The 21,914-nt window shown below is 53.8% G+C and overlaps 7 protein-coding genes across 7 annotated transcripts; 4 read left to right on the plus strand and 3 right to left on the minus strand.

The window, feature by feature from the left end:
* Positions 1-1,458: 1,458 nt before the first annotated feature.
* J4E84_008783 (uncharacterized protein) lies at positions 1,459-3,096 on the plus strand (the record flags this gene model as incomplete). Its single annotated transcript, XM_049391352.1, has 5 exons — positions 1,459-1,569; positions 1,625-1,754; positions 1,805-1,872; positions 1,923-2,350; positions 2,400-3,096. The coding sequence occupies 5 exons, from the start codon at positions 1,459-1,461 to the stop codon at positions 3,094-3,096; spliced, it is 1,434 nt and encodes a 477-aa protein (XP_049241054.1).
* Positions 3,097-4,519: 1,423 nt separating this feature from the next.
* Positions 4,520-6,303, plus strand: J4E84_008784 (uncharacterized protein; the record flags this gene model as incomplete). The annotated part of the gene is made up of 4 exons (XM_049391353.1): positions 4,520-4,687; positions 4,829-5,111; positions 5,171-5,909; positions 5,961-6,303. The coding sequence occupies 4 exons, from the start codon at positions 4,520-4,522 to the stop codon at positions 6,301-6,303; spliced, it is 1,533 nt and encodes a 510-aa protein (XP_049241055.1).
* Positions 6,304-7,080: 777 nt separating this feature from the next.
* J4E84_008785 (uncharacterized protein) lies at positions 7,081-7,677 on the plus strand (the record flags this gene model as incomplete). The annotated part of the gene is made up of 1 exon (XM_049391354.1): positions 7,081-7,677. The coding sequence occupies one exon, from the start codon at positions 7,081-7,083 to the stop codon at positions 7,675-7,677; it is 597 nt and encodes a 198-aa protein (XP_049241056.1).
* A 1,086-nt stretch (positions 7,678-8,763) lies between these two features.
* J4E84_008786 (uncharacterized protein) lies at positions 8,764-9,177 on the minus strand (the record flags this gene model as incomplete). The annotated part of the gene is made up of 2 exons (XM_049391355.1): positions 8,764-8,799; positions 8,854-9,177. The coding sequence occupies 2 exons, from the start codon at positions 9,175-9,177 to the stop codon at positions 8,764-8,766; spliced, it is 360 nt and encodes a 119-aa protein (XP_049241057.1).
* An 892-nt stretch (positions 9,178-10,069) lies between these two features.
* J4E84_008787 (uncharacterized protein) lies at positions 10,070-12,619 on the minus strand (the record flags this gene model as incomplete). Its single annotated transcript, XM_049391356.1, has 1 exon — positions 10,070-12,619. The coding sequence occupies one exon, from the start codon at positions 12,617-12,619 to the stop codon at positions 10,070-10,072; it is 2,550 nt and encodes an 849-aa protein (XP_049241058.1).
* Positions 12,620-13,671: 1,052 nt separating this feature from the next.
* Positions 13,672-14,594, minus strand: J4E84_008788 (uncharacterized protein; the record flags this gene model as incomplete). The annotated part of the gene is made up of 2 exons (XM_049391357.1): positions 13,672-13,934; positions 13,982-14,594. The coding sequence occupies 2 exons, from the start codon at positions 14,592-14,594 to the stop codon at positions 13,672-13,674; spliced, it is 876 nt and encodes a 291-aa protein (XP_049241059.1).
* Positions 14,595-16,314: 1,720 nt separating this feature from the next.
* On the plus strand, positions 16,315-21,910 carry J4E84_008789 (uncharacterized protein; the record flags this gene model as incomplete). Its single annotated transcript, XM_049391358.1, has 3 exons — positions 16,315-21,460; positions 21,511-21,660; positions 21,714-21,910. 3 exons carry the CDS (start codon positions 16,315-16,317, stop codon positions 21,908-21,910), a joined length of 5,493 nt encoding a protein of 1,830 aa, XP_049241060.1.
* Between the last annotated feature and the right edge of the window lie 4 nt (positions 21,911-21,914).

Here is a 21,914-nt window from a genome sequence, read left to right on the forward strand (position 1 = left end):
CCAGGCTGGAACTGCCATAGCGGATAGGAGGTTAAAAGGAAAGGGACATGGGGACAAAACGGGACGCTTCCTGGAATACCGCCGCGCCGCTACAGAACCATCGTCGCGTCATGCCCCGGTAAAGGACCGTGTCGCCCGCGCGCTCGACTAGAGCTACAACCTCCGCGAAACTGTAAACTTCGCGTGCAACTAGACTTATATTTCCATTGGCCGGCTCCGAAATGCGATGCGAACCATACGGCAACACCGAGATCTCCATGGCCACTGTTGTCACCAGAGGCCATGAGACTTTGCAAGCAGGGGGGCTGGCTCTATAGCTGCTCGCTTCGTGTGGTGGACCCCGGAGAGTCGTGAAACGAGTCATCCACCCTTGCGAACCGTAGCTGTTCGAACGACCTGCGACCATTCATTCCACATCATGCTCCCTCATCCCGACGCCACCAACGGGAGCTTCCTTCGCAAAGGATTTGATCTTCAATAGGATCCCCTGGATAAGACAGGCTGCACGCTCGCTCACAGATCCTGGACTCTATTGGCTCGCCTGTGTCCAGCCGGCTTTCTTTCCTTTGTTTGTGATGAAGCGACATTGCGGCACATCTATTGCAGGAACTTGAGCAAGGCTAGGAGAAGAAAAATCAAGAAAGTGGCACATATTCAGCATCTAAAGCAAACCTAAGCAACAAAGTTCTGGGCTATCTGGTTTCAGGCGTCCAGGTTGCAAGGCTGTTTTGCGGGGTACCAATCAAACTCGAGTGTCGGCAGACTGTCCTGTTGCCACCATCGCGCGCACTCTTGTCGACTTTTTGCTCATCCTGTTCGTGGCTGCAACACAGGTGAACGACAAGCGATCAAACAACCTTCATGACTTGCTTTCGCCCCCCTTGATGTGGACCCCTGCGGCGCCCCCGCGTTGTAGTTCGTCGACGAATGTGTAAATGATAGGTCGCAAGCTTAGTCGAACGCTGTCATCTTCGAAAGAAGCGTTGCCAGTTACGCCAGTGTCTAATGTCTCACAAGGACCGAGCAGGAGAAGCCCTTGCGCTGCAACCCATCACACCTATCACAGCAGGGGTTCGGACATGTACAGGCTCACCTGCCGCTAGTTGCACGACCCCGTTTTTGATCCTCCATGCGGGACAGCAGGGGTTGCACCATGTGTCGTAGGGAGGGCAACGCACGCATGTCATGACTTGGACGTTCGGCACGAGAGACCCACCGTTTAACGTATTAGACCACTACACCTCCTCGTCTGATGCAGCCTCGAACGCGGCCTCGATTTGGATCCATTGTAGCACCATCTCTTGCAGGTCCATCTTCCATCTTTCCAGAACGTTGGCAGGACCATGTAATGGAGTTTTATCGCAATTAGCTATACTACCTTCACATATATCCGGATTCGCTAACCGATACGACGCTCGCTCGCCTCTACCGTAATACCTCCACATCGAGTGCGCAAACATGAGCACCGACACTCCTCTGTTACAAGATCCGAAAAACCATCCCGACAATGCGAACTTGCCAAACGTCAACGAACCTGCGACAATCCTCGGAGTCACTGTTTCCTTCCTGGTACGTGCGATGATTGAGAAGTAATCAACCAGACGTCATGTACTAAGTCTATCAGGCACTCGCCATCTTCACATTGAGCTTCCGATTATGGTTCCGCATCAAGGAACGCCTTTGGGGTTGGGATGATGTCTTTGTTGTTCTCGCTGCTACGGCGAGTTTCATCGGAGATATCATGGTTTGCATGAGTATGTTTGTTGAGATCCCACGAACAATGCGGTTGACTAATCACTTGTAGTGCCCGAGGATGGTCTTGGTCTGCATTTGTGGACACTTGATGCTGAACATCTAACGGCATATTTCAAGGTACTTCGTCTCGACATAACACTGACTAGCCAGGCTAACTTTGGCTTCAGCACATCTATGCGACAAATGCTGCGTACACCGCAAGTACAACCCTGATCAAACTCTCCATCCTCATACAATATCTGCGACTTTTTGCCGAAGCCGCGCCCTCCACGACTACCGCTCAATATCGACTCGCACGCCGTATCACCTGGGGCATGATATTGATATGCTCACTCTGGGGGTTGACTTTCTTCATGCTCGCGCTTTTCCCCTGCAACCCCGTCCGCAAGAACTGGAACCCTACATTGCAGGGCACATGCATTGGATGGGGCAGCAAAGACCCTGCCGACTTTTTCCACATGTTCTTGGGCCATGCCGTCAGTAATTGCTTACTGGATATCTTGGTTCTTCTAGTACCTCTGCCTTTCGTAACCACGCTAAGGATTGCGGGAAAAAGCCGAGCAGGCTTAGTTGGTCTGTTCAGCTTAGGCTGTGTGTAAGTGGATAATGAGACTTCAAGAAGGCCTCATACTAACAACTACCAGTGTCGTCATCGTAGCTGTCGGTCGCATGATCGCTATGTCTGTTAACAAAGCTGGTACCAAACCCGTCCTCGATATGTCCTTCCATACGCCCATCGTCTATATCTTCGCCGTCCTCGAAGTCAACTTCGCCATCATCACAGCCTCCATACCCATCTTCTGGCCCGCCATAGCAACACTGGCTTCCAACAAGATCTTCGTCGTCAATGAAGTACAGATCCACGTCGAACATGTCACAAGAAACGATAGCTTCGACTCCAGCGGCGGGATCAGCCTTAACGACCGAAAGATACAATCATCAGGTGGGGATAGCAAGATGGGCGTTGTTACCACGATATCCGATCGAGCACCACCTCGAAAGTCTGGCGAGAAGTCATCCATTCACCATCATCACAAACCAAGCACCGCTTCATCCGTCGGTCCAACCACCGGCTTTGGAGGAGGACGAAAACCAAGCACCGCCTCATCTGTAGGCCGGACAATGGGCATGGACCTCGCCGGCCGTCCCAGTCAAGAATCATCACGCCACCTATACCGTATCCCGAGCAATGAGAACCGGAGCTCAAAAAGCCTGACGCAGAGCGAGGGCGATGACTGGTTCATGGAGATGGACAGGGCGAATTCACGCGGACAAGTGACGACAACAGTTGAGAAGTCCTCGATCCCGTTCGAGCACATCAAGGCGTCGGACAAAAAGTAAAAAGCCAGCTTATTTGAAGGGGAGACGGGGTGGGAAGGATTGAGTACATGTCTTTGGTAATGTCTTTCGCGTGATACCCTGCAGAAATGCAATATGCAACATATCTATTTCCTGTACGCAGCACATACATCAAATGAGTGTGTAGTAATGTAGTCATCTAATTCATTCTTGCACGATTCACACATTGGGCACCTTCGTTCAACTTGCTCAGGTGGATCGTTCGGTCTTGTTATACATTCCCAAGACGCCGCGGGCCGCAACGTTGGTTATCGGTCCGAACTGGGAGCACGATGGAGTCGATAGATACCGTACTGATTCAATCACCGATGGTTCCCCCGCAGAGATGCCGTGTTGGATCTCAATAGAATCGCGCACGGTGCTGTTGTTCGTGTTCGTCCTGCCGCGCTTTCTCCGTTGTATGAGCGTTGGGGTTTTGGGTTGTGTGCCAAGGAATGGACTTCGACCATCTATTATTTCTTGTCACCTACCTAGGTACATTGGTGCGAAGTTAGAAAAGTATGTAAGGCTGTAGCCCCGCTTGCGTAGGGTTTAGCTTTACGTCCACAACTCTTATCTCCCAACGAGAAGCAGTACATGCGACATTGGAGAGTGCGCCTACTGCGCAGTTCGCTCGTCGAATACAAACACGCCTGGGCGGTAAGATACTGCACATTCGATTTCGACGCCAAGGTAAACTCTCGGGTTGCTGTCCCGATCGAATGTCGTACTTTAGATCGCGTGCTCTCATGCCACTTCGACGGCAGCTGCAGGATAAGCTCTGCGCGGCGTCAGCGGCGTTAGTGTTGCTAACCTGTTCGAGCGACGCGCGGAGGCTTCGGACGCCTGAAGAAAGCATGGCAAAGCTTGAGGCTGGACGCAACTTCCCCTTCAATATCGACGAGGAACTTTGTGTTTGACAACCGCTGATTGCCGTTATTTCTTGCGAGCGGCAATAGAACTTAATCCCGAACGCCACAGCATTCCAGAAGGCGAAAGACGCGTAACCTTGGATAGAGTTGTAGCCCCAACGGCTGTCTTGCTCGGTACCCAGATATTCCCGGCGGAAATGTGCACCTGCTTTATGGAGTAACAGCCGCGTCGTGGGCCTCCAAATCCTACGCCACAAGTATTGGGAAAAGCTTTCTTCCATTGTGAGTGGTCTGATGAGTGCGACAGGACAGCACCAAACCCGATGCGGGTTCGAGTGAGGGTGATCACAGGGTCTTTTGCAGTGAGTGCCACAACAGCCGTACCAGGGTTGCAAGCAAGCTCCAGCTCAAGTGAGAGCCGTTAAAGTTTGAGCGGTCTGCCTACGAAAGCTTATCTTCTACTCCAACGACGCTCTCGCTATCCTACTACGCTGGTAATCGTGACGCGACAACCTGCTTGATTGCATTCTGGTTAAGCCCCACGCGACACTACAATGGCTTCCGCTGCGGAAACCCAACCGGGCCTGTACAATGCGACTGACGCGAAAGGCGACATCGAACGTAGAGGCAGCGTCGCAAAGACAGAGAAAGGAAGGTGGGAAAGATTATGGCCCGTTATCGCATGCGGCGCAGGTCTTTTCAGCGATGGCTACCTCAATAATGTACGCAGAACTCGATCCCAAGAAGCGACACCCAGACAATTCCCTATGCGACAACAACATTCCCCATCCCAAAGCGCCCCCAAGATATCCGAGTCGAGATTTGAACTGCGAGGATGCAAATGCTGATACAGGAATTCTTAGATTATCGGTCCAGTGAACACGATGCTAAAAACAATCTACCCAGACTCGTATGCCAACTCGTCTGCTCAAGCAAACGTCTCGAGTATTACATTTGCAGGCACGGTCGTCGGCATGCTGTTCTTCGGGTACACATCAGATCACTTTTCCCGAAAATGGTCGTTGTTCACCTCAACCATCATCATCATCCTTTTCGCAATTCTGGGTACGGCGTCATACGGAGCTGGAGGTAGTCCAAGTGGGCTATTGACGGCGCTCGTTGTTTACCGTTTCTTCCTCGGAATAGGTGCGTCCTTCCTTAGCAGACTACACTTTCTTCTCGATAGACATACTGACATGCGACAGGTATTGGCGGAGAGTATCCAGCAGGCAGCGTCGGCTGCGCAGAATCCACCGGCGAACTCAAGCAAGGCACCCGAAACAAGTGGTTCATCCTCTTCACCAACGTACAGATCGACCTAGCGTTCTTCATCAGCGCCATCGTCGCGACCGTCGTTGTCCTCGCTACGGGCGAGGATCATCTACGAGCCGCCTGGCGTATCTGCCTGGGCATCGGAATCATCCCACCTCTTTCGCTGCTATACCTCCGATTGAAGCTACAGGAGCCCGAGGCGTTCAAGCGAGAGTCGCTGGCCAAGGCGAAGACACCATGGCTGCTTATCATCAAGTACTACTGGTTCCGCCTCAGTATCGTCAGCATCATCTGGTTCATCTACGACTTCAGCGCGTACTCATTCGGTATCTACGCCACTTCCATCTTGGCCAATCTGCTAGGAGAGTCGGCACCGCTGTGGAAGAGTCTGGCATGGAACATCCTCATCAATTTCTTCTACATGCCTGGTTGCCTTGCTGGTGCTTTTGTCGCGGATCTGCCTTCTATGGGTCCCAAGAAGACGCTGTTCATCGGTGTGACCTTGCAGGGTATCATCGGCTTCATCATGGCTGGATGCTATCCTTGGCTGAACAAGCCTGAGAACGTCGCTGGGTTTGTCGTGGTGTATGGTGTCTTCCTTGCGCTAGGCGAGTTTGGACCGGGCGATAATATTGGTTTGGTTGCTTCCAAGACGTGCGCAACGGGTATACGGTATGTCGCTTTATCGCATCCCTAAAGCTCTAGTTTCTAACTTCTAGACAGAGGACAGTACTACGGTATCGCCGCGGCTGTAGGCAAGATCGGTGCCTTTGCCGGCTCTTACGCTCTGGACGCACTTCAGAAAGCTGCAGGCGATGATGAAATCGCTGCGGGTCGTAATCCCTTCTTCGTAGCTTCCACTCTTGCCTTCGTAGCTGCTGGGCTGGTATTGCTCCTTCCTCATATCGGCCAGGACACAATCGATCAGGAGGATATACGGTTCAGGGAGTACCTGACAGCGAATGGATACGATACTAGCAGCATGGGCTTGAAGAGTGCAGACGCAACGGGCACTGAGAGCGACGACAATGGCGTTGTGCCAGTTGAGCAGACATACGGGAAATAAGGTAGGTTCGGCGTGAAGAGGAGACAGTCGATAACGACGACAATTCTAGGCAGTAAGAAACTGTTTCCATACGAATGCATCTTCGCTACAAACCACCATCTCAAGATCACTACCGTCCTTTGCCAACGACCTGTATGCACACTTAAGAATGGGACAGCTCTAGAGCTGTAAGTGCCAGCGCGTGCTAGAACTACACGCTAGAAACCTTCCGGCCTAGCGCACTCTCACACTACCGAGGCTATCTGCAAAGCCGGAGAACCTGGAAACTATTACAACCCACGTCACTAGCAGCTCCCCACCATGCACGACAGACGACAGATATACCATATCACAGCCCACTTGATCCTCCCTGTGCCGTCTTAAACTGGGCATCGTGCGTAATATCATTATACAACGGATACATGGACAAGCCCATCTCACGTGCAATTGGGCACATAAACCTAGGTACCTCGGATCACTGTTCAACCAAAGCAGGCTTAGACACCTAGGTAAAGACACACCGAGCCTCTTCGGCAATATGGAACTAGATTGCTGAGAGTGGAACAAGCCGTGGTATCCCCACACGAAGGAAGAGACTGCGTCTTCATGTGGACCCTAGTAAGCCGGAATGCGTGTAGTTGAGCCCATCGTCCGGGCACTCTGATTCGAAGGGGAAACAATACTAAAGACCAGCTATACACCCTCTATTGACTGACAACCGAAGACAACACTGATCCAACATCCTCACCTCATACACACAGATCCGTCATTCCGAACCTCGAATCCAAACCACCCACCATGTCTCCCGCAGCCGTAACCTCGACCCCTCCTCCCACTACAAACCCCCACACAAACGGGAAATCATCTACCAAACCCGTCATCACCCCTTCTTCGACGGCCACCTCCCAAATCCCCGCATGGGTCCAACCCGACCTCACCCGTCTCCTCCGCGTAGAGCACAACCCAGGCTCCTTCACCTCGCGCTCCGTCTCCCTCGTCAACCTGCCCCCCGGCGCAGTCTTCGCGCGCATCACAAACCCCACACCAGCAACCGTAGCCTACTCCTCCGTCCAAGCCTCGCGCGACCTGCACATCGAGCTGAACTGCGACCTCGTCTACATAAACCACAGCTGCAAGCCCAGCCTGGTGTTTGACATGCAGCGCTGGGAAGTGAGGGTATCTGAACAGGGAGAGGGGCTTAAGGAGGGTGATGAGCTGACTTTCTTTTACCCGAGTACCGAGTGGAGTATGGCTCAGCCTTTTGAGTGCTTGTGTAAGACGGAGGCGTGTGCGGGCGAGATTAAGGGTGCGAGGGATATGAGCAGGGAGGTTTTGGGCAGGTATTGGTTGAATAAGCATATTGAGGAGATGCTTGCTGAGAGGGATGGGCAGTAGGGTGGCTGTTGATGGGAATGATGGTTGTAACAAGAGGTGTAGAAGTAGAGCGTGAAGGCGTTGAGTGGAACGTGGGTGTTGGTGGTAGTGGTTGAACTATTCAGCATGAGCAAGGAAATAAGAACATGAGTACTATGATCATAGCTATGAGATCTTCATACCCTCAGTACCCGTCTGACATTCTCCTGAGTAACCTCCATGAACCCCAGTCCGAAAATCTTCCTATCTGATATATGTCCCTGCCAGGCCTTCCCTCCCCCATTCCTAGCCTTAACATGATACATTACTCCCCCAGTTTCAGTCATGAGTGCCTCGAAACCGATAGTGTTTTCGCACTCCTTACTGCTACCATAGCTGCCAGGCGCGAGATATGTTATCAGCACGTCTGGCCCCTGTGGCACATAAAGAAACGGATGAGAAGAGAATTGATCTGCGAGGTGGGATAACACTGCTTTGGCGGTAGAGAATGCGGTACAGAGACAGAGGGTGCGGAGGGTGTCATGTGACACTCTAGTCAAAGTGACGACCCAGACTGTAGGTGGGAGAGGGCTGAAAATTTCTTCCTGAGCGGTAGGAGAGATGGGGTCTTCGAGGTCGGGATGTGGCCATGAGTCTACTGCCGTTGTATCTACGTTCTTATCTCTTGGGTTGTCTCTGGTGGCTTTCCGCTCAAACGGATTCATCGACATCGACTTCCTGTCCAGTGATACCTTTGGATCGTCTTCCCTTTGCCGCTCTGTAGTCAAGGTGGATACGAGTGTCAGCCATTCAAGATCTTCCTCTAAGCGTTGGATGCGGTCATCTTCCTGGGAACGGGGAGGCATAATTGAGATGGGTAACCAGGATATCGGGTTTGTAGATGGCGGTGCTGGTAGGACAGGCGGGTCGTCCGGGTTCTGGCGATAAAAGTGGATGTGGATGAGGGAGCGGAATATGACTTGAAACTGTGGCTGGGTGACTGATGGCGAATTGCAAAGACTATCCCAACACCAGGAATGATCTTATGCTTGCATGCCGCTCAGATGACCAGCTAAGCAAGTACAGCAGACCCCATAATCGCCTGATTGATAACAGGACGTCACAAGATCATCTGTAAGCACTCTCCGGATGCGGCAAATCGACCTGTCCCTTCATTAGCCATCATCTCGACCTCCCCTCCCTATCACATCGACATACCTCACTATACCTCCCCTGATAAGCCGTCGGCCTCCGATCATCCATCTCCACACTCCACACCTCGCCCTCATCCTCATCCTCCAACTTGCGATACCTCCCCTTCCTGCCCGGCAGAAAATTCAAACTCTTCTCCGCATCCATCTTCGCCGCTCTCTTCTTCCGGTCGCGCTTGTTCTTGCAGATGACAAGAGTGATGATGAGGCAGAACATGCCGACGGTAGCGAGGACGGAGAGGATGATGACGACGATGAAACCGCGTTTTTCGCCCGGGTTCTGGAAGATGGAGGAGTTGGTGTCTCGGGTGTGGAGGGGGGTGGGAGACATGGTGGGTGTGGCGTGGTTGTTGTGAGGATATCTAGGTAGGATGGGATGGGATGGGATTACGCGGTTGGTGTGTTGTCTTGTGATATGGTCGCTACGAAAGGAAGGAAATGGAATACTAGATCCATGATAGAGGAAGTCGCGACACGCGATATAAACGCCCTCACCTCGCCGAAAGCACTGCCTACACAGCCGCCTCCTCACGACACCGCCTTGGTGGCCTCACCCTCTTCATGATCCCCCACCAGGATGGCACTCCTCCCACGCTCCACCCGCACCGCCTTAAAATAGCGACGTGCGCAACCTCTCCTGCCAATCGCAATAGTTCAAGGTACGCATCGTTCAGGAGTGACGTGGCCGAGTGCGTGCTGCGTTTCCGTCGTAAATTGGAATGTGCAAATGAGCGACCGAATTGTTGATAATTTCGTTGTCGACTCATCGTTGTGTGAGTTGTGCGGCACAGCCGGAGCAATGAATCGTAAGGTTATAGGGGGCCTTGAACGCTCAGATCGTCGTGGGTGAGACGAGACGAGATGAGATGTGGGGGGCCTGGAGTCATTGTCAGCCTCGCTGAATCAGTGGTCATTATGTATATCGGAATTTTGACGACTACATAATGGAAGCCGGTGACGCTTATATACTGTCTAAATTGTCTCGAGCAGAAGAGGTTGAACGCGATGGATAAACGATTTGATGATGATTTGCATCGAATTCTATGTACTGAACCAAATCCCCCTAATTAACGCCAGGAAATGCACAAGACCATGCTATGTACGACAACAAAATCATTTTCATAACCCCGCTTCCCACCCAAACACCCTCATTACACGTATGCTCAATGAAAAAAGCAGGCCGAAGCCCGAAAACAACATCCACCCCCTCTCACCATCCCCATCTACATCCTCCTATAATTCTCCGCCAACCCTTCAAACTGATCCAGCCCCTCGACACCATTACCAGGACAACTCCAGTCGCGCTCATACGCCTTATCGGGCAAAATACCCGCCTCACGCCCCCTCCTATAACTCCATTGCGTACTGCTTTCCGTCTCCCAAGTCCAGTAGAACCAGCCCCAACCAGCTTCAAACGCATCCATTTGGCCAATCGCAAACTGGTACAGCCACTTCTTGTACTGATCGCTGTAATTCTTCGGGTCGGCATTGGCCTGGTCGCAGGAGCACTGCGACGATTCCAGCGGACACTGCGGCTTGAGGACAGCGCCGGATTTACCGTCTTGGGCCTGCAGAGTACCTTCCCAGCGTGTGCCTGTGTTGACGTTGTTGATGTATTGCGTACAATCTGTGTCTGCCTGGGACCATTCTCCGCACATGGTGGGACCGAAACCGGTTTTCTTGTCCATGGAGCGCTTGCTTTGTTGGGTCCAGGCTTCGCAGGCGAAGTTGAGCTTGTCGCGGTGCTCGAGCTTGATTTGGTCCGTGTTGAAGATGACGTACTGGTGGACGTCGAGGAGAAGGTTGTCGTTGCCTTGCAGCTTGCCTTGCCAGTTGTCGAGGCCCATGAAACCGTCACCGAAGACGATGATGCCTTCGATGCCGTCGGCGCGAATTTGGTCGATGGCCTTTTGTGTCCAGGCGACTACTTTTTCGGTGTCGAGTTCGACGTTGCGGGGTTCGTTGACGAGGCCGTACATGGTGACTACGTTCTTGTAGCGATCTTGGGCGAAAAAGACGGAGAGCTTATGGTGGACGTCTAGTGTGCGTTGCCCGTTCTTGTCGCCGTCTGTGCCGTTTAGCCAGTTGATTTGGCCTTGACGACCAGAGTGGTTCCAGCCGTTTTGACTACCTGGCGCGCCGTGAAGATCAAGGTTGACGCGGAGCCCGTTTTGTCGACAGTACTCAATACCGCGGAGAAGGTAGCGCCATGCTACTTGCGGTACGTAAACGTCGTCGTCGTATGTCTGCACGATCCAGTAGCCGAATGGGAAGCGAACGTGATCCATGCCAGCCTCCCTGATCTCCTGGAAAGTCTTCTTATTGATGAATGTAGAGTAGTGCTTCTCCATAGTGTCTTTCGCCTTTGCAGGTCCGAGCTTGCTCAGGAACGTCCATTCGTCGACTACGTTGTCTTTGGACCCATACTGAGAGAAATAAGAAGGCGTAATGAAAGGCTCGAGGTTGAGCCAGCCACCGACGTTCACACCACGAATAGGTGTCTTGCCGTACTCAAACGAGTCTGAGAGTTTAGGGACGGAAGGATTTGCTTGAACATCATCGTCCCAGGAGTCGTTGAGACCGATGACCGGGAGGCCTCCGACGAGTTTGTTGGTGTAGGTAACATTGAAGTCATCGGTATCGTACCATGCCCATGGGTCCAATATGCCACCTCGGTCCGCTTCTGGTACACTGTTTCGGTCCTTCCCGGCCAGATTGTCGTTCTTTGGCCCCGATGAGGCGGCGGCGGATCCGCTCCCTGAGCTTTCGTCATCCTTGCTTCTGCTCGAGTGCAATGCAGCGACAGGTATGACGATAGCTAGGATGATCACGACGCAGACTATGGCGAATATTATGCGCTTTTTCTTCTTCTTTCGTGCCAGCTCCTCTTCTGTGTATACTGTCGGCGGGCCACTGCCTGCACCTCCGCGCTTCTCCATCATGAACCGATATTCGGAATCGTCGTCGATGCCACCCTCTTCGGCCAAGGGTCCGCTGATAACGCGCCGCTTCTTCTGTTCTGTGCGGTGTTGCTTCTCTTGCCGTCTTCGTTCTCTCCGCTCGTCGGCTTCTGACGGCGTGTATTTGGACTCGTGTCTGCGTCTTCGTTCCTCCCGTTCATCATCCGTGTATGCGCCTCTTTTCCTCTCAAGCTCATCGTCAGTCTGACTTTGCTTCAACGCAGCAGCCTTCCGTTTCTCCTCTCGTCGTTTCCTAGCTTTCTCCTCAAGCAATGCGGCATCGCTCTCTGCAGCGCGTCGTCTGGCTTCCTCCTCTTGCTGCTCTTTTCTCTTCTCCGCTCGCTCATGCTTTATCCGGTCCTTCTCCAGGTCTTTCTCCTTCTTCCTGACCTCTTTCAGGTATTCATCGTCGTAGTCGTAGGCCCCCCAGCCCCCAGCCTTCTTCGCATTGGTCTTGTCAAGCTTCGCTAGCGCATCGAGACTCAGAGGAGCTGAGCCTCGACTTCCCCTCCCACTTCCATCTGTCGTAGAATTGCGCCGCGATCCCCGAGCTTTGCGTGGCGCCGGGGATTCCTGCTCAGTGTCGCTTTGGTGTCTCGATCGCCGGGGCGGCTTTGGCAGTAGGTCGCCTGAAGAGTCTGTCGCCCTGTGTCCCTTTCGCCGTCTTCCTTCCCGATCGTAGACTGCATCCTCACCGCGGGATTCTCTCCTCCGCCGTCGCTCAGGATCTACGTCGCCATGTGATTCTCTGCGCCGTCTTCGTTCGTCGCCCTGCGGTCGTCTTCGCGACGCATTGCGCTCGCGGTCGCTCATCGAAAAGAGGGGGTGGTCGTGATAAGTATACGTGCTTCAAGCGAAAGCGCGGTGTAGAAACGTGGGGCTGGGATGCACTTCATAAGATAGCTGCAAAAGCACGTAAATAACAAAAATGCGTTCAATCGTGTCTGCCACCACCCGGGCGCATGTGATTATCGGTAGCGAATATGTATAATCGGCGGCTGGGCACATGCACGAGGTTGGGCTTGCTGGGATGCCGTGTCGTTGCTGGGGTGATGAGGTGTTGACGGCCTGGCCTGACGTGGCCGAGCGCTGGGCGCCACAAGCCGCTTGGATGGCCATCTTGGAACTGCGATAAACTTGGACACAGAACACGGAGTCGGTCCTGTGTGAATGCTATTGATATTTGACAAGGCGGGTATCACAGGCGACCAAGTTCTCAGCTCACACTTGGAGTACTTGGTAACGCAAAGCTGCGTATGCCTTGGTGGCTGTGTCACAAACACGAACAGAGTGCACAACACAGCCTCTAGAGTACAATGGCATGTCACATACCATCCAGCATTTCCTTGAGAATGCCATCGCGTCATCACAGATTACCCAATTTCGACGAGACCGTTGAGTCCCTGCGCCCTGCGATCAGCAACGGCAGGGAAGGAAGATGTGCCGCCAACTCGCTTCCGCGGATGACATCATAGCCCCTGTAATGATAGACAAGCCTGCCCGTCATGCTCCGTCACTTGGTGCAATTCGTAAAGATTATCTTGCATTGTTGAATCTGTGTGTGGTATCATAGCTGGAAATATACAAAAACAATGCGCCAATGGTCATAGGGCTCATCCCGACCCTTTACCCTTTTCAGCCAACCATGCCTGTGAAGGCCCACCCGTGCCTCTCTAATAAGCCGGTTTTGGGTGATCGTGACGATTTAATGAGAGTACCGCTCTACAACGCCAATTCAGTTTGCCACCCAGAGATCGCGGACGTGCGTTGTGCGCAGCATGCGGCGCGGCAGTCCTGTCGGAAGTGGTGGTACATGCAATTCTTGAAATGCGAAGGGCTCATAACAGTTTCGTGGGCAAGCTTATTCAAGAAGCCGAAACACTTTGTGAGGACCCAGTAGCCTCAGAAGATGCTGTCTCTTTCCCCTTGTCGGCTGCTTTCTTCTCGTCGTCGCTGTAGAGGCCGTGTTCGTAGATGTAGTCGACAACCTTGTCGGGGATGTAGTAGCGGATACTCTTACCCCGCTTGCGGAAGAGCCGGATCTTGGTGGACGAGACGTCGTTCTGGATGAGTTGCGGGATCACGCGAATGTTCTCTCTCCACTGCTGGAGCTGTACGAGCGCATCGTCTGTAGCATGTTAGTGGTTGTAGAACGTTATGTAAGGAGAAACGTACCAATATCAGTACCGCTGCGCTCAAGGATAAAGGCACCGTAGTGACCCAAGATCCTACTCAGATCCTCGCGAGCCCAAAGGCCGGGTGTGCTCATAGTCTGGATCAGGTCGGCGCCTGCGAGAAGCGCCACATGGATGCGTCGCTTCTCGCCATTCTCGCTCGCGATCCCTCCCATAACCTCGTTAAGCTCATGGTCAAAGTGGTCGAGCACCTTGACTGTTGGGAGATACTCCTTGTGCAGCGGCTCCCACGGGTCAACGCCGATCCAAGTCGAGCTGTCCTGTACGGCGATCCTCGTCATGTTGATCCTGTGCTGTGCGGAAGCCAGTCCGGCTTTCTTGTATGCGTCGCCGACAGGGCTGAAGAAGCCGCCGACAACTTCGTAGTCGGTCTCGAACTCGCAGTAGTCGGCCGCCTCTTCAAACATGCGCAAGTGTAGGTTGGTCGGCGGAGAGAAGGAGCCACATGATACGAGCACGAGGGGCTGCTTCTTGGGGTTTGACAGCGTCTTCTTCAATCTCTCCTTGGGAAATGTGTAGTTGGCGAGCGACATAGCCTCGGTGTTAGGGAGCCCGGCGTCGAGCAGGATGTCGCGGTTATCCGTCGAGGACATGGTAGCGACGGCGATCTTGCGTGGAGCGATGCGCGGGCGGATAGCGAGGGGTGACTTCGGAGGGGTGAGCGGGCGGCTATGTAGTGATGGACTGCGGAGGTGACGGCGGGGTGGGGTTGCGGTCGCAGCTGGGATGTGCGCGACAAAACTAAAGGGACAAGTCAATTGCCGGCGGAAAGGGAGCATTTATGAGTGAAAGGCTTACGAATACCGCGATAAACGGGGTCACCGGGGACTACTAGGAGACTAGGCAGTAGTGAGAAGTGAGTCGATAGGAGCCTGGTTATGACGCGGGGGCAGCGAGGCGATACCCGACGGACAGTGTTTTAGGCAGTGGGCGCGACAAAGCGGATGCTGAGACTGTGAAAGTGGACTGTGAGTGAGACGGATATAGGGAAGCAGATGCACAGGGTGAGCCGGCCGTGGAAGAGGGGACATGTTGTACCATGCCCTTTTACACTTTCAAGGTTGCTTATAGGCGGCCGTTTGGCACTGGAACGCGGGCGGCGGGGCTTTCCAGGGTCACGATTTTGCCTGCCCTGCGACCGCACATCTCGCCGTGCATGGTGCCATAACTCCATAACTCCGGCGCGCCACTCGCTCTGCGCCGCAAAAATTGAAACGCCTTTTGCATCCGAAGACTCGCCAAATGGCAAGCGAAGTCTGCAACTGCGCAGAGAGAAGTGGGCAGCTCACGTGCGCGTGGGTGTGTCGGCATTTCCCCGACCCCACAGGTACCAAAGCTGTTTTGCAATTAGGCGTGAGCCGTGGGATCCATATGCTGAACAATCCGTGTGCTTGGCTGTGAAGAGGAAGGGATTGCTTGTCTTGGTACTGAGTAGCCCTGGCCGTGACAGAAGGCGCTAAGGATGGCTAGAGATGGCCTGATTACTCGATGCGAAACCGTGGGAGCGACGTCGGAGGGCTGCGGCTAGCATAGCAGGAAGGAGCTAGATCTGTTCCCTTTGAAGCTGGCCTGGATTGCTAGATATTAGTAGAGAGTCGAACAAGACGTTGTGTAGTCAGTCCTCGACACCCCCAATTGAAGCCATGCCGCGATGCTCTCATCCCAGCCTAGTCGGGCTGAATGGAATACCTCAATGGTCAGATGAGCTCCCTCACCTTGACAGACTTTTCACCACAGTCATCGAATATGGGAAGAGAGAGTGCCAACTCATCGCCTCGGTGACCTCACCTCACTATTCTGCGGTGCTTCTGGCAGGCGCGGGCCAGCAGGTCGGAAGCGGCAACTGCGACTCGCTCTATCGATAACAACAGAGGCGCTAGGCAGGTCACGTAATTAGCTCCCTCTGGCATGCAGGTGGATATCGACGTCCAGTATTCGCCAGCGCCAGGACAGTATTACCATCTCTTTCTATTACCCATCGCACGGCCAGAGCAGCTCTCTCGTTTGCTCTGTTTGCTGAGACCCGCCACCCTCGCCGCCGCTACCGGTCCCCGTGTGTTTGCACCTACCGCACTCGCTTGAGCACACGCCTAATGGCGCGTCCTTGATGGCCTCCAGAGGACCTCGTGAAAGGTAAATACCTTCCCACCCGACCCTTGGCTGCTGCAGCACTCTGCACCCCGCGGTTCAACACCACACGCTGCTGCGGTCCTCAACCAAGTCTCACTCTGCTCTGCCCCCACAGAAGTGCTGCACCCACCGGGGCCACAGTCTGCGCGCATCTCGATTTCACAAGCCTGTAGTCAGAATCTCATGTCGTCCAGAGTCACTCGCTCGCAAAGGCGCCAATCCGCCAACACCAACGACACCTCGCCGCCCGCTGCTCCCCCGACCGCAACGCAACCGCCGCCCGCCCCAGCGTCCCGCAAGCGGAAGACGTCAGCGCGCGACCCCAGCCCCGACCCAGCAGACAACCCAGAGTCTACTCCCAAACGCCGCGCTACCAAGACCAAGAAGGCCAAAGGCAAAGCCGCCATGTCTTCGTCTGGGTCTGTGCCAATTGCCCCAGCCGGCGAGCAAGCGCTGACCGAAAACAGCCCACCATCAGATCCTATCGACGAGAAGTCGACGCCACAGCCCTCGAAGCGATCCAAGAGCGGCCGCAAGACCAAGCCCTCAAACGCCGCGCCCGACGCCGATAGCCCCTCCACGTCCCGCCGAAGCTCGCGCAAATCGAACAAGGCCGAGGACGACACGACCATGGACGATGCTCCTGCAAGCAAGCCCGAAGAGGAAACGCGCCAGTCTGGCGAAGACCATACCAGCGATGACGAGAACGGCGACGATCACGGAGAGCGATACGATGAGGAAGACGACGATGATGACGACGATCCCTTCACCAGCGGCTTCCTAGGACGCAACTCACACAGCCTGTCTGCGCTTAGACAGCTCACCGGCATGATGGCAGGTACCACACAGCGTCTGCGGGGCATTCTCGACCAGCTGCGATCGCCAGACATGTCTATACAGCTGATTGCGCTGCAAGAGCTGTCCGAAGTGCTCCTCATCTCCACCGAAGACAACTTGGCTGGCCACTTCTCCCCCGATGCCTACGTCAAGGAACTGGTCAAGCTCATGCAGCCGAACGAGTTCACAATGGAAGAGAACCCGGAGCTTATGTTGCTCGCCTGCCGATGCTTGGCCAACCTGATGGAAGCCCTGCCTCAAGCCACCGCCAACGTCGTTTACGGTGGAGCTGTGCCCGTCCTCTGCTCCAAGCTGCTCGAGATCAACTTCATCGATCTGGCCGAACAATGTTTGAGCACGCTGGAAAAGATTTCAGTTGAGTTTCCGGGAGTTATTGTACGGGAAGGCGGTCTTACAGCGTGCTTGACCTTCCTCGATTTCTTCGCCACAAGCACACAGCGTGTAGCCGTCACAACCGCAGCCAACTGCTGTCGGAACATCCCAGAGGATTCCTTCCCGGTCGTGCGCGATGTTATGCCTATTCTTGAGAACATTCTGAACAACAACGATCAAAAGGTTGTAGAGCAGGGCTGCATCTGTGTCTCTAGGATCGTCCAGAGCTTCCGGCAACAGGAGAGCAAGCTCGAGGAGCTGGTCAGCCCAGGTCTTCTCAAAGCTATCCTGCGACTTTTGCTCCCGGGCAGCACGAATCTTATTGGACCTAGCATCCACACTATGTTCCTGCAGGTTCTGGCGTACACCGCCAAGGCAAGCCCGCGTCTGTCAGCTGAGCTGTTGAAGATGAACGTGGTCGATACTCTGTACCAGATCCTAACCGGTGTTTCGCCTCCTAGTGGCACTGAGGACGTCGCAGCTAAAATTGACTCTGTCGTCATCATGCAAGCCTTGATTCACCGGCCCAAAGATCAGGTGTTCGAGACGTTGAATGTTATCTGCGAACTGCTGCCCGATGTCCCGACCGAGGGCCTGATGTACCTTGACGATCTCTTCGATGCCGGCTACCCAGGCGACGACCTTCTTCCACTCTCTTCCACTAACAAGAAAACCACCAATGAGAAACGCGTCGAGCTGTTGGAAGATTGCAAGGCAGAGGTTAAGCGCTTCGCCGTAATCCTTCTGCCTACTCTGACAGACGCTTACTCAAGTACTGTCAACCTCAGCGTACGCCAGAAAGTGCTTACCGCTCATCTCAAGATGTTGTCCAATCTGGACACCGATATCCTAGAGGAAGCTTTACGGCCGGTACCCTATGCTTCGCATCTAGCATCGATCTTTACGCAGCAGGACCACCCATCTTTGGTCACATACGCGTTACAAGCTGCCGAGCTATTGCTTAAGCGGCTGGAGCCAATCTACCGGTACCAATTCTATCGCGAAGGTGTTATATCCGAGATCTCACAATTGGCAAACCGTCCCTGCAAATCGTTGGAAACCAAGCCCAAGGATTCCAGGTCAGCAGTAGAGATCGAGGCTGCAGCTGATTCGGGTGCTAGCACCGTCTCTACTGCCGAACAAGACGCTGAGCAGCAAGCTGCCCAGTCGAGTGACGGTGTCGACGTGGAAATGCAGTCTGACGATGGCGAGGACGTGGATCCTGACGATGAACCGAATGAAAGCAGCCAGAACCGAGACGAGGATGATGAGTCAGACTCTTCGTCGTCCTCTGACCAGCGGGAGCCACTACCGATGCCTGACGTCGAAGACATCATCACGCTCCGTGCTAAGAAGTTCATCGACGTTCACGAGAAGGAATCTGATAATCCTATACGCGAAAAGGCGTCTGCGGTCCTGGAGGATTTGAAATCGCTTGCTGGTGAAATTAAGAAGTGCGTTGCTGATGGTGCCACAAGCGACTGTATGAACTTGTTCACTAGACTGGCATCTTACTTTGAGGGCGATGCGTTAGAAAGCATCACAAGCTTCGAGCTCAAGACATCGAAGATTGTGGAGGTGCTCTTGGAGCTGTTCTCGATGTCTACATCTGACAAGAAGGTCGACCCTAGGCCTATCTTCTTGGAAGCCTTCATGGGAGGTAGCGGCCAGAGCAAGATCAAGACCGCGAGCACTGCGTCTCCAGCTACGCCTTTCAGCGTATTGGTCCATAAGCTACAAGATCTGCTGAGCAGGTCGGAACACTTCGACGTGATTACTGTTCATCAAAATATGTACGACAGCCGAGGAAGCGCAACTTCCATGCTGGCTAAGCAATTGAGGCTGAAGCTTGTCGCCGATGACGATTCGGGAATTCCTAAGACGTACCGCAATATCATGGTGTCTATTCACGCCATTGCTACATTCAAAGCACTGGACGACTACCTTCGACCCCGCATCAGCCTGGCAGATAGACCACGCCCGGCTAAGACTCGCGACCAGTTCCCATCTCGGGATCAATTTGAGGCCATGTATGCTCAAGCTGTTTCGGAAGGACGCGCGCCGCCACCACCCCACACCCCTTCAGATTCGTCACACCGGGCTTCAAAGAAGTCTTCGCGATCCAAGGCAGCCCCGACCGACGCATCCCAGCCAGGACCGAGCTCCGCCACACGAGAGAAGTCTCGTCGATCTAGTAGGCGTCAACAGGCGCAGCTTCCTCCACCCCCGCCACCACCTCCAGCCAAGCCTCACTCGAACAGCAGCCAAGATCAAGTTGAATGTGCTGATGAGGCGCAGCTCTCCGACCAGGATTCCATGGATGACGAGAGCGCCTTGAATGCCATCGTCGATGATCTTGAGGATGAGCTGGATGAGGATATGCCAGATCCATCGGCTGTCAGTGTCGAAGTCGCATCGACAGGGCAAGCCACGGCTCGTGAGGAAGACGGCACGCGGATTGCTACACCCGTACAAAACACACCGCTGGCAAAGCCGCCTTCCGAAAACCGAACTCCAACGTCGCGTCTGTCTGCCTTGCTACAGAGCTCGGCTGCCATGCGTCAGACTCTAGGTGGGGCGGGCGCTCTGTCATATGCTGGCGCAGTACAATCGACCCCTCAAGACTGGCATATCGAATTCAGCGTGAATGACCAGCCACTCTCAAATGAGACAACAATCTACCGCGCTGTGCACTTTAGCCAGGCGCAACCAGCGGACGGATCACATCGCTCGGTTTGGAACGGTATTCATACCATCAAGTTCAAGCGGGTGCAGGGTCCTCCACCAAGCGAGCCTAGCTCCTTGACACCACCGCCAGAGTCGCGTTCGGACGTTTCGGGTATGCCGGCCTCACTTGATCAACACCCTGTGACATCTGGTATTTTGCGATTGCTCAGCATACTTCACGGACTCAATTCGCACCTTGACGACATCCTACTGGCGAACAAGGAACAGGTCAAACTGAATGCTGAGCCGCTTTCACAATTCGTCAACACGAAGCTCACAGCCAAACTCAACCGTCAGTTAGAAGAGCCTCTCGTTGTAGCTAGCAACTGCCTTCCTAGTTGGAGCGAGGATCTGGCTCGGTTCTATCCTTTCCTTTTCCCGTTCGAGACACGCCACCTCTTCCTACAGTCTACCTCGTTCGGCTACTCTAGGTCCATGACGCGATGGCAGAACTCGCAGCCCACAAGCGACTCACGGGACAGCCGTCACAGGGATGAGCGACCGTTCCTAGGTAGACTTCAACGCCAGAAGGTTCGCATTTCTAGGTCCCGAATCTTGGAGTCCGCCATGAAAGTCATGCAACTGTACGGACATTCGGCTAGTGTCCTGGAGGTCGAGTACTTTGAGGAAGTTGGAACTGGTTTGGGGCCGACGTTGGAATTCTACTCCACCGTATCCCGCGAGTTCTCAAAGAAGAAATTGAAGCTTTGGCGAGAGAACGAGTCCAGCGATCAGGACGAATATGCTTTCGGCAAGCGAGGACTCTACCCCGCTCCCATGAGCACCGAAGAAGCAAGCACCGAGAATGGAGAAAAGCGTCTCGAGCTGTTCAAGATTCTGGGCAAGTTCGTCGCTCGCTCCATGCTGGACTCTCGTATCATCGACGTGTCCTTCAACCCAACGTTCTTCCGCATCAGTGACGGTTCCAGCGCAGCAGTGGCACCATCTCTTGGAGCGATCAAAGCGGTCGATGAAGACCTGGCCAAGTCTCTGGTTCTGCTCAAGCAATTTGCCGATGCAAAGAAGAAGGTTGACAATGATAATCTGAGCGCAGCCGCAAAAGCGGCGGCTCTGAACGACATTGTCATCCAAGATTGCCGGGTCGAAGACCTAGCTCTCGACTTTACACTTCCTGGTTATGGTACCATCGAGCTGATTCCGAACGGTGCGGATACCTCTGTCACTATCGAGAACGTCGACACGTATGTAGAGAAGGTCGTCGACTTTACCCTTGGCTCTGGTGTCCAGCGTCAGGCAGATGCCTTCCGTGCCGGCTTCACAGAGGTTTTCCCATACTCTGCTCTAAAGGCATTCACCCCAGATGAGTTGGTCATGTTATTCGGTCGGACCGATGAGGATTGGTCGCTTGAGAGTAAGTTTAAAACATCCACCACTTCAGTACTGTTACTAACCACATCGCAGCTCTTATGGATTCCATCAAAGCAGACCACGGATACAACCTCGACAGCAAGAGCGTACGCAACTTGCTTGCCACCATGAGCGAATTCGATGCACAGGAGCGTAGGGACTTCTTGCAGTTCATCACCGGTAGCCCCAAGCTTCCAATTGGAGGTAAGTTCTATTGTTCACTGTTCACCAAACCCTGTTTACTGACACATCTCCAGGCTTCAAGGCTCTCACACCAATGTTCACGGTCGTTTGCAAGCCCAGCGAGCCACCCTACTCATCCGATGACTACCTCCCTTCCGTCATGACCTGTGTCAACTACCTCAAGATGCCCGACTACAGCACCGTCGACATCCTACGGGAGAAGCTCAGCGTAGCCATCCGCGAAGGTCAAGGCGCCTTCCATCTTTCCTAGATTG

The sequence above is a fragment of the Alternaria hordeiaustralica genome (assembly GCF_023758085.1).
Source record: "Alternaria hordeiaustralica strain BMP 2776 chromosome Unknown scaffold_23, whole genome shotgun sequence".
NCBI lineage: Eukaryota > Fungi > Ascomycota > Dothideomycetes > Pleosporales > Pleosporaceae > Alternaria > Alternaria hordeiaustralica.